The sequence below is a fragment of the Neolamprologus multifasciatus genome, chromosome 20 (genome assembly GCF_963576455.1).
Source record: "Neolamprologus multifasciatus chromosome 20, fNeoMul1.2, whole genome shotgun sequence".
NCBI lineage: Eukaryota > Metazoa > Chordata > Actinopteri > Cichliformes > Cichlidae > Neolamprologus > Neolamprologus multifasciatus.
In genome coordinates this window covers 4,456,942-4,470,976 of record NC_140458.1, presented here as the reverse complement: position 1 = coordinate 4,470,976, position 14,035 = coordinate 4,456,942, and the positions used below count along the sequence as shown (strand labels likewise).

At 41.7% G+C, this 14,035-nt stretch overlaps 1 protein-coding gene across 1 annotated transcript in view; it reads right to left on the bottom strand.

Annotated features, from left to right (window-relative positions):
* Positions 1-4,674: 4,674 nt before the first annotated feature.
* xkr7b (XK, Kell blood group complex subunit-related family, member 7b) overlaps positions 4,675-14,035 on the bottom strand; it is a 125,137-nt gene continuing 115,776 nt past the window's right edge. The window contains exons 3-4 of the mRNA XM_085145967.1: positions 11,814-12,033; positions 4,675-8,560 (exon numbers count right to left, since the gene is read on the bottom strand). Coding sequence (XP_085002093.1) covers positions 7,747-8,560; positions 11,814-12,033 — 1,034 coding nt within the window. The 3' untranslated portion in view covers positions 4,675-7,746. The remainder of the gene's footprint in view (positions 8,561-11,813; positions 12,034-14,035) is intronic.

Sequence of the window (14,035 nt, the reverse complement as noted above, 5' to 3'; positions counted from 1 at the left end):
AAATATAATGCTGTTATGTGTCTACGCAGTCCAGCACAGGTGGTTATAAACTCAGTAAGTCAACGTAGGGTTTCTCAATCATGTAAAAGTGGCAGAGAAACAGAGAAAGTCTCAGCAGAACGGCTGATCTTACAAAGGTAAAGCTATAAACACAGAACACAGGTTGAACGCATCACGGTTGCAGCCGATTGTGAGTTTGTGTGAGAGCAAAGCATGAATGTGTGTGTGCTTTGCATTGGTCAGTCACACGTGTAAAGCCTGGCTATTCAAAGGCAGAAAGCAGCTGAGAATACCGACTGTTAATGGACTTTGTGAGTATCACAGCTCATTGAGACATGAGAGGATTTGACAGAAGACAGTTTTAGCCTCATTCTTTCAGCTGCAGCATCTGTGTGGTTTAACGCTCTGAAAACAAGTCTAAAGAACAAATATTCTTTTAAATCAAATGCGTCAGCTTCTTTTTCTTGTGGCTCGCCTCTTCATGGGTTGCCATGGCAGATCCTCTGTCACACCACACCTCTGCAGTCCTCCTTCATCCATGAATCTTCTCTGTGGTCTTCCTCTTTTCCTCCTACCTGGCAGCTTCCTATTCAGCATCCTTTATCCAGTATATGCACCGTCTCTAAGCCATACTTAGGTCTCACTATCATCTTGTAAACTTGCCCTTTCACTACAAATCCCCCCTGACACTCGTCTCCACCCACTCCACCCAGCCTGCACTCTCTTCTTCACCTCTCTGTCTGTTGCTTTGTATGGTTGGCCTCAGGTATTTAAACCTCCACTGCTTGCAGGTTCACAGTTACACCTGTCTCCCTGTCCTTTACACACATATTCTGTTTTGCTTTTGTTCCTCCACTCTCCACAGCATACCTCCACCTCTCTCTTCTCTAGTCTCTCAATCAACGCTCTTGTCTTGTCCCGGCCTTCGCGGTCTACGTGGGCCGGGTCCTCAGAAGGTCGGGTAGGCCGGAAGTAAACGGCTGGGGAAACTGGACGGTCTGGCCTTCTGATTAGCGTCACCGCTGTCTCGGTGGAGTTTAATAAACTCAGCCGTCTGCTCCTTGCTATCTAAAATATAACAGGACACTGGCGTAAATTCTCGACCGTCTCACACTTCTGTTTAATGTTTAGTCAGCTGTGTAAAAACCAAGGAGGAACCCACCCGGGGGATTAATAAAGTTTTATTTGATCTAATCTAATCTAATAACTTTAATCTCAGCCAAACCGATTTACTCACGAACAAACAAAACACTGAAAAAAGCCCAACAATAACATTTTAGGTTGTCTAAGTGACTTATATATTACGTTTAACCCGAGTAGCGAAAGTCCGCGGTGATCTGAAAATGATGTGCCGGGAGTTGTGCCGTTCTCGGCCGCATCAGTAACCCTCGAGCTCCCGGCGAGCTATCGAGCTGGTGGGTAACAGACGTCTCCGAAAACGTCGAAGCACTTTTGCAAATATGCGATATCCTGATAAACCGAGCAGATATTTGATGTTTACACAGCTACTTTCTCGCCTGAAAATATGTTAAAAGTTTATTTTGTGACCCAGAAAGATTAATAAGAGTAATTTTAAAACTTAGTAGCGGCCGCCATTGTTGGAAACTGGAGTTTGGCTGGGCCGCGCTATGAATTCTGGGATATGGTAGGCCACGAAGGACACACCCGACCCATCCTTCAAATTAGGGGAAAAGGAGGACGCATTTGTCGGCTGCATTCGGAGGAGTCTACGAATTTGGACAGCCTTCGGCGCGTCACTGTGACGTAATCGGTCTACAAATGCGGCCTCAGGAGGATGCAGCCCATGAATTTGGACACGACCATTATGTGCAAATTTGATAAAAGTACAGCAAAAAAGTACATATAGAGGTCCACTGTGTATCAAGACTTACATAACAATCGAACCGTTGTACATTTATCACATGCTTGTAAAAAACGATGAGGTCCTCCAGAACTAGTGACGCTATTTTCCAGAGAAGTGATTGGTCAGTTGATGATTTCGTACCTGCTCTAGAACATAATCTGGCCCTGAGCAGGTTAGGTCCGCAGCAGAAGTTACCACGGTAACGTACACTGAGCTGCAGATCGATGTAAAATCTTGAGTTTATTATATTTTGAGCAAATATAGATGTAACCTGTAAAGGGAGACGAGAAAAGGAGACACAAGCACACACGGGGAGCTTATTTTGCTGGCCGTTCAGCCATGTTTACTACAGTATTGTTCCCATCTACAGTTATCAGCACAGCTTGTTGAGTTCTTTTTTAACATCGTCATAGATATTTTCACCACTGGTTTATTTTCTGCTCGTTCACTCGGAGGATGTTTAAGCAGCATTATCAAAAAAAACAAACAAAACTAAGAGCACATCCTTACAGACATACTGTACATACGACACATACAAACCAAAGCACACGTACTCATACACGCACGTCTTAGAATAGCATCACTCTGATATATACAGATATAGAGAATGAGTAAAAAACAAAAAGAAAAACTATTTTCAGTTTTTACATCTCAATATAAGAGTCATACCAAAGACATGGCCACCAAGTGAGTAAACAATAGATAAATAGATATAAAACAAATACAAAAATAAATAAACATAAATACTTGCATTAATTGATAAAAGATGATTTGAGTTATTTTTTAACTCACTGTTTACCTTTAAACATGTTTTTTTGTTCAAGTCTATATATAATCAGCGCACCACTATTAACTGATAATTTTACCTCAACAACAAAGTACTGGTTCGTTACCCAATCAGAGAACGCGAAAGCCCGCCCCTCAGCCCCCGTGACTGGGTGGTTGACGTATGTATCGTCTGTACATTAGCCATTAACATCATGTTCGACGTGACATGATCACGTGTGACACAGAGTCACTGTTTTCAGCACCATTAACATCGCCATGACTGTCACCATTGTACCAACATCCACAACTTCAGGTAGGACACAGCACTGTCCAGATAAGAAAACTGTAATTATCAAGACTTTTTTTTGTTGTTGTTTTTTCTTTTTTTTCTTTAAACACTTGCTTTCCTGAATTTTTCGGACCACCAACGGCTGTGGTGTTAAAAACACGTAACAGTTTTTTAGCATACCTGCAAACCTTGTTAGCATCAGAGCACTGCTTTACTTGCTTTAAACTGGCTACTACACATATCTACGGAAGAGGATTAGGGCCACTGGAAAAAAAAAGTGGGCACGTCTTTTTTTTTTCTTCTTTTCCTGAATTCTGAGAAAAAAGTCAGAATTCTGAGATTAAAGTCAGAATTCTGAGATTAAAGTCAGAATTCTGAGATTAAAGTCAGAATTCTGAGAAAAAAGTCAGAATTCTGAGATTAAAGTCAGAATTCTGAGAAAAAAGTCAGAATTCTGAGATTAAAGTCAGAATTCTGAGATTAAAGTCAGAATTCTGAGATTAAAGTCAGAATTCTGAGAAAAAAGTCAGAATTCTGAGATTAAAGTCAGAATTCTGAGATTAAAGTCAGAATTCTGAGATTAAAGTCAGAATTCTGAGATTAAAGTCAGAATTCTTAGATTAAAGTCAGAATTCTGAGAAAAAAGTCAGAATTCTGAGATTAAAGTCAGAATTCTGAGATTAAAGTCAGAATTCTGAGATTAAAGTCAGAAATCTGAGAAAAAAGTCAGAATTCTGAGATTAAAGTCAGAATTCTGAGAAAAAAATCAGAATTCTGAGATTAAAGTCAGAATTCTGAAATTAAAGTCAGAATTCTGAGAAAAAAGTCAGAATTCTGAGATTAAAGTCAGAATTCTGAGATTAAAGTCAGAATTCTGAGAAAAAAGTCAGAATTCTGAGATTAAAGTCAGAATTCTGAGAAAAAAGTCAGAATTCTGACCTTTTTCTCAGAATTCTGAAAAAAAATAATTTTGATGAAAAAGTCAGAATTCTGACTTTAATCTCAGAATTCTGAATTTAATCTCAGAATTCTGACTTTTTTCTCAGAATTCTGACTTTAATCTCAGAATTCTGACTTTTTTCTCAGATTTTCTTTCCAGTGGCCCTAATCCTCTTCCGCACATATCCCTACGACGCCTTCGAGGACTGGTTATTTGCAGTGGAATTTTAGGGGTGAGGTTGCAGAGCCCCTCAAGTTTAGTTGTATGACACTTTCACATTAGCATATTATGGCGGCTCTCGTGCACATGGGACTTCAAGGGCTCCGGGGGAATTGGCAGAACCATAGACTGCATATGAAAGATGGACGTGGAAGTCTGCATTCATTCTAAAGCAGCCGACCGAAGCGAAGTGCTCGGACCAGTTTCCCATAAGACAGATCTACCGTGGCTCGGGACCTCAGGTCGCAAAAGGCAAAGATGACGACAGCCATCCATTTTTTATACACAGTCTTATAGTCGCAGCACATCCACAAGATCCGAACAAACATTGTGTGGTAGTGAAGTACGAGTAGCAGCAGATTAAACAGACCACAGCAAAAGCTTAGAGAAACTGGGTGTGCTAGAGGATGTTATTCAGGTACTGGCCAGGGATGATTTGGCTCTTATTTGTCTACTACAGGATATGTAACCACAAAGTACATCATTAACCATGATTGCTAAAAAGCAAGTATATAAGCTGCTCGTAGCGATTTGCTCTACCAACTGACCTAAAGTACACAAGAGACTGTAATTTTTCCCACGCTTATCCCTTAAAGGCTTACAATAAACTTGTGTACAATCGGCATACAGTTGAATTGAAGCCACACTGGATACAGAAGCAGGAAGAAACTCCAAAAGTAAAAAGCACACTGCTCCCGTCTACTTGTAATCTAATTACAAGTTTTCCAGATATAATCTGTCAGGTGAGCTTTTTGAAGGACTACAGTCTAAATGTTGGCACAAATTCGTGGCTGTTTAATGTGGTTTTTACTGTGACATTTGTGCCATACAAGTAGTTTTTTGTGCTTGCGGCTGTTAGCCATAAATATAGATCCCCTGAAAACTCGTCAAACCAGAGCAAGTGCACAAACATCTATGGGGTTTATGTTTCATTTCTTCCGAGGATTTTACACTATGGCTTGTATTTGGTGCGAAGTTGACGAATCACGTGTTCGTTAGACTCTGATGAAGACTTAAAGTCAACACATATTGTCTGACTTTGCCAGAAAGCTTGTAGATTAAATCATCGTTGTACTTGAAAACCTTGGTTTTGTTTTGTGCCATCCCCACTCAATATCTAGCATCGCGTCATAAATTGTACTATTATTTTTTTTAAAGATCTTCCAATTCCAAGTCCTAAGGTTAATAAATCAGTTAAACTGGCATCATGAGCTGCTAGTCTTCATCACTGCGTGGTACACTAAATGCATTTTGAAAAGCGCTTTCATCAACATACTTCTTAATATGCATCTGGGTCACATAATGTAATGTTTTCTACATCAGCTATCCTTAAAATAAAACCACAGCATAGGTTGAAGTATTTCTGGGATGGCCATAAAGATCAGATCACCTTAAATGCACAGACAAACCCTAAAGGCTTTTAAGTAAAAGGAGAAAGAACGTCTTTGAAAAGAACTTCAAAGAGAGGCTGCCGGAGAGAAAGCTGTTGTGTAAAATGCAAGAGGACAAATGCTGGCTTTGATGCAACTATTTTTTTCCCCCTGTTCTTCCTTTGGGTGGTGTTGCTGACCCTGCGTGATTCTTTCAGCATCCAGCAGCTTCTAATTAATATTAACTCATCCACACCTGGGAGCAGCAGCATTTAAACTCCGACCTCTGAAGCTGCTTACTGATCAGCTCTGCTGGATATGTTCAAGGTGTATCTCCCTGCTGCAGGTCATCGCAACAAGAGTTTAAAGATGCAGAGAGGATTTCTTTGCCAATCTGCTTTTCCTTTCTATTCGACAAACGTACTGCAAATCTATCAGCCTTGGGGGGCAGGGGTACATAAGGATATCCAGAGCAGCAGCTAATGGATATCTGAGCCAGGATTTCCTGCTCTGTCCAGAAATCTTTGTTTACTATTGCAGATTAATTTTAACTGATTGTTTTGAGATTGCATTTGCCAAAATTCAATCCCTTATTTGCTCTCTGGACAGACTGTTTACCTGTATGCAACCAAGGCCCTATGCTAATTTAATAGAAGACCAACAGGACTACAAATTGACTACAAACAGAAAACAAAAGCATCTGCTTCCAGATTTCGGATTCTTCTTATTCTTATGCAGACATCAGTCTGAATTCAAATCTTCAGAAATCTTTAAATCAAAAACCTGATTGTGGATTTATTTTGTAAACAGCGCCACCTTTCACTCGACCCTCGCCAACATCTTGTTTCTGAGAAGAAACGGCACCTAATGCTGACTAGCTAGCTTAATAAAACACGAAGGTGCTTTGCATCTTCAATTGTTCGTATTCAGTTTGCTTTGAGCAAATGTCTGTTATTCACTGTTAAAGTAGTGTTGATACCGTAAAGAGTAATTTCTCACTGTTTTCTTTGAAAAATGTTGTTCGTGGAAACCTTCATATTCTACATGTTATGAGTTCTGAAAAACTTTGGATGAGATTTAGAATTTCACAAGAAACTGAAGCTTTTTCACTCAAAAGTCATTCGTCTAACTACAGCTTATTATAACAGCTTATATCTGACATCTGTATTTATTCAACTGTACATCACAGGCCTGTTTGTGGTGAGTTACAGCATGCCATATGGTGGGAGCCATGGCAGAAGTTGCCCACTTTCACATCCTCACATTTAGTCCTGATTTATTTTTTCCAGACGAGTCCTTTCTCGCGTCGGGCATTGACAGCGCAGCTGGGATGTAAACAGGGAGACTTTTGCTATGGCGGCTATCATAACACATATGGATGAGTGAATATATCACATGTAGATGTCAGGCCTACGTTTCCATCATCGTGGTCGCATGAGATCGGAGCCAAGCGTACAAGATTACTTTTGGGACACGACTGACGGATGGTTGTGAGGGACATGCAACCTTTTGGTGTCATGATTGGACACAAATTAGCAAAAATCGTTGTGTTTTATTCTTGCTAAAAGAAATGCACGACTTTATATGCATGTGTTCTTCGATGTCACTGTGATTCTCGAAGTATGAAACATAACAAGTTCGCAATGAGTTGGTGATTGCGATGTTTAAAAAATGTCTATTTTTTGGATGCAAAGCAAGATATCTTTGTTACCAAATGTCTGACGAAGGACTGGAAAATGACTTTTTTCAATTTGAGTCCCGACTTTACAAAACCAAATCACACCGAACCAAACTGATTGCATGTCCCATGCATTTCTAGTTTCCTAAACATTCCTCGGAAAGTCTCTGTTGTCTTTCTTGGGTCAAAGGCTCAAGTTCATGCAGCCGACCGCTTCTCAATTATCTCAAACTTCACAACTTAATTTCTTGCAAATTATTTTACTTCTTGTACTGACCGTGCAGGATAAAACAAAATCTAACACACCTTGGTCCCAGGATGAGGGATATTTTCCTTCCCTCAAAACTTTTAGAAAAGAAAATTCGAAGATTATCCCAGTTCAGCATTACTCCGCTGACTTCCCATGGCTCATTCATGCTACTTACTCCCGGACTGCTTTGGTCCCAGATTGCGCTTCACATTTTACAATCAAGTTTTGACAACCTCTCAAAGAGCTGCCCGACACACAGCATCTTCTTTTCATGCTTCTCTTGGCGTAGATAGTCCTGGGATGAGAACTGATCTCAGGCTGAGCCTTGGTCCCAGACTGCGTTTATAAGTTTAAAAGCCACTGTTGGCTTAAACAGTTGTCTCATATTCCAGTACCTCTTTGCTGCCCATCATGCTGCTCCTGTACTGTATCCGGGGGCTGATGCCTGATGTGGTCTCCAGAAGCAGAATGGTCTTGCGCAGACGTCGATCGATAAAGTGCGCATCCCATGCTGGGTATCGCTTTCTTGGGAGGTCGATCCGGATCACGGGTCCCTCGTGTGCACGAGATGACGAGGAGGTCCTGTGAAGGAGTGCAGGAGAGGAGGATGGGGAGGGACGTACCTGGAAGACAGGCAGGCAACTGTCTCTGTCCCTCTCCCTGTCCCTTTCTCGCTCCCCGGGAACTGGCTCCCCTGTGTCTTTAGTCCTGGGCAGAGTCCTTGGAGGACTGGTAATGACTATATCCGTTTGGGATCCTTGTGATGGAGTAAGGCAAGCATCAATCACTCCCGCCACCCCTCCTGAACCTACCACGCCCTCGTCAACGCATCCTCCCCACTGTGAGCCTAGAACAGGCCCATCTGGGTGCAGCCAGCAGTAGTACACCAACATGAAGAAGGTTCCCAGGGCAAAGCTGCAGGCCACCAGACACACAACCACCAGGGCAGAAGAATCGGCCGTTTGTGGGTCACGGTAGGTGTACCAGGCGGCAGTCAGCGCCACGTTCTCAGCCAGTGTCACAGAGTAGTAGACAGTCATACGGAAACGGCTGGGGCCCTCTTTGACATTGAACCAGCAGAAGATGTAAATGATGCCCACCACCATGTTGTAGATGATCTCCTCCCACTTGGACATGCAGAAGTCAGTCTCACCTTGGATAATCCAAAAGGTCATGACACACCTGGAAAGACAACACAACAATACAGCTAGTCTCAAAAACAATGCGCATGGGCCTTATAATAAGATATGATATGATATGATATGATATACAGATTCTTTTGCAAAATTTCAATCAGGTTGTAATAGTTTTTTATAACTTTGCACTCCACCAGAACATGCTTCAGAACGCCAACAAAGTGGCATAAAATGTTTCTATGTCAAGAGATTATTTTAGGACCCTACAGTCAGCTGTTAGAAAGCTAATGCTAGCCTATGTGTTAATAAGCTACTGTAGATAACGGATGTACATAAGGAATCTGCAAACATAACACATTTCTTAACTTATAGACACTGACATCTGCAGTCAGTTTTGTAGGAACTGAGTTTCAGTTTATTTGTCTTTATTTCCCAAGTTTTAAAATTGAAGACAGTCATGATTCCCACTGGAAGTTCGCTAAAGATGCTTGTGATCCCTCACACTTTTCCTCTAGCTCCCCCAGCAGTACCAATTATGAAATCATACAAAACATAAGAATCTAGAAGACTGGCATGAGATTCAGTGCTCTCCAGATAATGCCCCAGTCAAACAGCCCTAGAGACCATCTGGCAACCACTGGTCACAAGAGATATATAGTGCAGCCATGAAAACTTTGTTGCAACTAGCAGGTTGCCATTGTTGTCAGCAAACAATTGTGAACTACTCGCCATGCAGTAGTTTCTAAAAAAATGTGCCACAAACTGGAAACAGACTGTTCGCCATCAAAATAAAAGTTCCTGATTTTGAAATCTGTTGGTTGCACAACTTTTACTTTCAAGAGGAACATTTACTGTCTTTATTTTCCATCAAACGTTTTCTAGTTTTATAACAGTTCTGAGAGTAAATGGCAAATGTTTGCAGACATGATGATGTCCTCCATGCAAACTACAGGTAAAGCTCCCTGTTTGAAACCGTTTTCACAACTGCCAACAAACTCCAGCAACCACTCACAAACTGGTTGCCAATTAGTCTCTAGGTCTGCATAGCTGAGGGCTTAGCAACCTTTTTGGCGAACTTCTCTGTTTTCTCTGTCTACATGTTTACGACGTCTTGATGCATTCTCAATCATCCAGGAAAGTAAATCTCCAAAAGTTGATTCTGTTCATCTGGACGTAGCGTTTTGTGGGAGAAACGTTTCGTCACTCATCCAGGTGACTTCTTCAGTCTCAGCTGACTGCAGGTTTCCCCAAATCTTATAAACAATACATTTCCATAATGACTGAAACCAGCCCACTGAAGGAACAATGGGCTGTGAGGTCAGTTCCTTAATCATAATTATGCAAATTCTCATGGCCATTGATCAACAACCACTGATCAATGGCCATGAGTACCATTCACAGAGAGTTGGGGAATGGCTGCAATCACAGCATTGTAAGATGGTGAAAGAACAGTACGTTGTTAGGTGCCAGAAGGATTGCCAGGATTTATACATCGGGGAAACCAAACAACCTCTGGTGAAGCGGATGCAATGCTGTGATTGCAGCCATTCCCCAACTCTCTGTGAATGGTACTCATGGCCATTGATCAGTGGTTGGTGATCAATGGTCATGAGAATTTGCATAATTATGATTAAGGAACTGACCTCCCAGCCCATTGTTCCTTCAGTGGGCTGATTTCAGTCATTATGGAAATGTATTGTTTATAAGATTGGGGAAACCTGCAGTCAGCTGAGACTGAAGAAGTCACCTGGATGAGTGACGAAACGTTTCTCCCACAAAACGCTACGTCCAGATGAACTGAATCAACTTTTGGAGATACATGTTTACAAGTGGCAAATACTTGTAATTCTAATGACCAATTAACCTTCAATTAACATCACTGTCAGGATATACTTTGTTTATAGAACCAGTATTGTAAAGGCTCAAAATCACCAGAACTGTCAAAATATGAGATATTTTTGGACTGTGTTTTACTGTAAACTTTGTTTGTGAGGCCAATAGAAGTGAAATTAACTCAGCTGTTGACACGATTCAACAGAAATCCACAGAATTTTGTCTTTGCCTTAGAATTGCAAATACTACATCCAAGTGATGCGAGCGAACAACATGCCAGATTTATTTAAGCCTGCAACAGCTGATTTTCTGGACAAGCTTGCAGCTGTTACCGAGCACTATTTTGTTTCATTTGAGCGATTTCTCCATAGTCCACAAACCAGTGTCTGACATCACAGAGGCTATGTTCATCTGTTAAATAAAATCTGCGCACTTCACAAACATCTGAGGGAAATAAAAGGTCCCTTCAAAAGCTTTCTGCTTCTCCGTGTACACCAGCTAATTGCAAACTCTGACTGCATGCTGTTTGGTGCTGAGCAGGATGTGAAGAGAGGATATTTAAAGCTTTGTTACTGAAAAAAGCTGTGAGAACAATCGCAGTATGAGAGCAGTAAAAATGAACCAGTAAAGTCGTGAGCTGAACAGCCAAACAATGCGATGCGGCTCGCTACAACGCCCCGAAAACCGAGGGAGTTGCACATTCAGGTGATAGTGCTCTGTAGGGTCTTCACCACAAGTAGCACCTTTCACATTGTGCCATTGTTTTCACATTTGATTTATATCAGTAATATAAAAATATCGATTATAGCTGCCTTGAGTACAGGAAGTCACGAATGAACACTAAGACAAAGGGGCGATACAAGACAGATAACATAAATCTCTCAGTTGTGCCTCAAAGTACATCCCTAAACACAAGGCGATAATATCAGGCAATCCATTTCTAGAGATTTTAATGAATCCTCCTGGCACAGAATATCACATCTAAGCCATTTAAAGTAGAGCGAACACATACAGGAATGCCCGAATGCAAATCATCGCTGGGCATGAGATAAAACGTTAAGACTGACCTTCTCCCTATAGAAGGCTACATTCTTTCAGCTCCAATTTGCTAAACCTGCTGTATGAATAATTACAATTAACATTGAAAGTATGTTATAAATTAGCCCCTGTTAAATGTCCCTGCTTGGGGGAAGAACCTGTAAAGTGTGTAGGAAGCTGTTTTCTGCGATTTAACAAGCAAGAACGAACAGATTAAAAAGGTTTATGTATAAAGGGAATATATTTACCAAACTTGCTCTTTATATATTGTATTACATGACTTTCTTTAGTTTGATTTTTGTCTGCAATTTGACTAGTATTACTGGAACAGAGTATAGATTTCTCTCTATAACAAAAAAAATGCAGCAGGTGTCTAATTCTTCCCATTTGGGGTCCAGATTCTTAACATCAGGTCACATATGGCGCACCAGTGGCTGACGATGAATATGCCGAAGTAGAGCTGGAAGACGGAGGCGAAGAGAGCAAAGGCCACGGTCCTCGCCCCAATCGTGAAGAAGTGCCACAGCATCTGGGCGATCACGGCCTTGTAGGACATGGGCAGCTTGTCGTCGCGGGAGTCACGGAGGACCTTCTGGTAGGAGGCGATCATCCAGGCCAGTGAGACCAAGGAGGCCGAGGCAGATAGACCTGGACAGAGGCGGGGAAACATAAGAGGACTATAGTTATTAACTTGACTGAATAGCTCATAATAAAAAATAGAATTATAAAGCTACCCGAGCAGGGTTACATGCTGCATAGTGGTAGAAAAGATAGAAAAAAACTAAAAGCGGCATTTCAATTTTGACCTTGGAAAGAGAAACTTTAAACTGCATCTTAAATTTGGATGTCACAGTGTGTAGATTGTGTGGCGTGCGGATGCAGCAAAGAGTTTGAGATGTCAAATATAAGGTGAGCTGTTTATCAATTGAAATCCAATAGTCACAGGAGCATCCCGGGAATAACACGAGGAACCTCAGACAGCCAAAGTGCGCAGACTAAACGATGACACAACAAAAAGAAGCCCGAGGCTACACGCAGAAGGCTGATGGGGGTCTGAACACAGGAGGGTAACGAGACAGCTGAACATAATCAAGAGACACGATGTACAACTCACATCGAGATGCAGCTAACTAGCAAAGGAGAGCAACACTAACCAGAATATCAACGACTGATGAGAAATTAACAGATTGAAGCATGAACACCGAACAAGGCAAAGGAGGGACGACAACAAACACAAACAACTAAACGGAGAGGGGAGGCTGGAATCACACAACTAAAAGTCTTCACTGGACTAAGAAACACAGACAGCACAAGATCACTATCAGGGATTCTTCAACGTTAACTAACAGAGGAAGTTTAAATTGCCCTGTGTGGCTCAGTAATGTGGTCAGGTAATTGTAAGCTGATTTATTGCTTGTATTATGAAATGTCTGAGATGGAGTCCGTGAGTTCTGTAACTAAGAAAAAATGTACTTGATAAAAATGTGCCTTCTTTTCTCATCAAGGTCTTCTTTTAGTAATGCTGCTCTATTAGGCGTCTGCTTGGGAGTCTAATTTTGACCGTTGTCAACTGAAAGCAAACTGAATCTCTCCCGGTGGGTCAAGAGTAGGGATGGGTACCGGTATCCGGTGCCATAATGGCACCGGTTCTGACATAAACGGTAGTAACCAGACCAAAAAGCAGCGCACATTTCGGTGCTTTATTTCGGTGCTTTTTTTTCCTGAGCTGTGATACACTTTAGATTCTAGCCAATCATTTTACGTTTCCGAGGATAGTAGGCGGGTCCAGGTACGTACGTTCTTTTAGAGCAGAGCTACAGATTAAAAATGCCCAAGGCGAAGCGGTCAAAAGTCTGGCTGTACTTCACAGCAAAATATGCAAACTCAGCAGCTGCAACAAGTGCTTTAAGGTGATACTGTGATACTGTCAAAGGAGGTAACACCTCAAATCCGATGAAACACCTGGCGACGCATAGCGTTTTTTTTAAAAGCCGAGAAATGCGCCGTATTTGATAGCTTGCTGCGAGACCTCACACCGAGCACATCTACTGCGGGTGTGGTGCCTGTTATCGACCCGGAGTTAGCAACATCCCCCAAAAACCCGAAGAGGAGAGTCCTGGCCCCTAGCCCTGCCAGTGTAGCAGAAATGATGAGGATGATGATGCAGCAGCAGCCGTTCTTCTCTGCGTGAGTAGCTTAATGTTGTTCGTGTATAATTTACGTTGAGTAGGCTAACCACGTTATTACATTAATGCATGTAAGGTGAACAGCAAACACCATCATAGCTACATGCAGCTGTCTTCTTGTTTGATGGCAGATACTCCCTTCACCCTGGCCAAAAAGGCTAAAATGACCAAAGAAAAAGTGGAAAACAGTTAAACATGAGAGGTTTTTGGACAAAGTTTGTTTTTTCCATTGTTTAAGCACTGCTTCCAGCCAAGAGTGATACCATATATGCCCCATAGCTGCAGAAAAGACTAACATTGTTATCTTTTTACAAAAAAACAGCTGAACATGAGAGGTTTTTGGACCAATTTTGTGTTTTCCATTCTTTAAGCACCGGTTTGAGCACCGTTTAAGCACCGGCACCGTTTCAAAAGTACCGGTTTGGCACCGGTATCGGATAAAACCTAAACGATACCCATCCCTA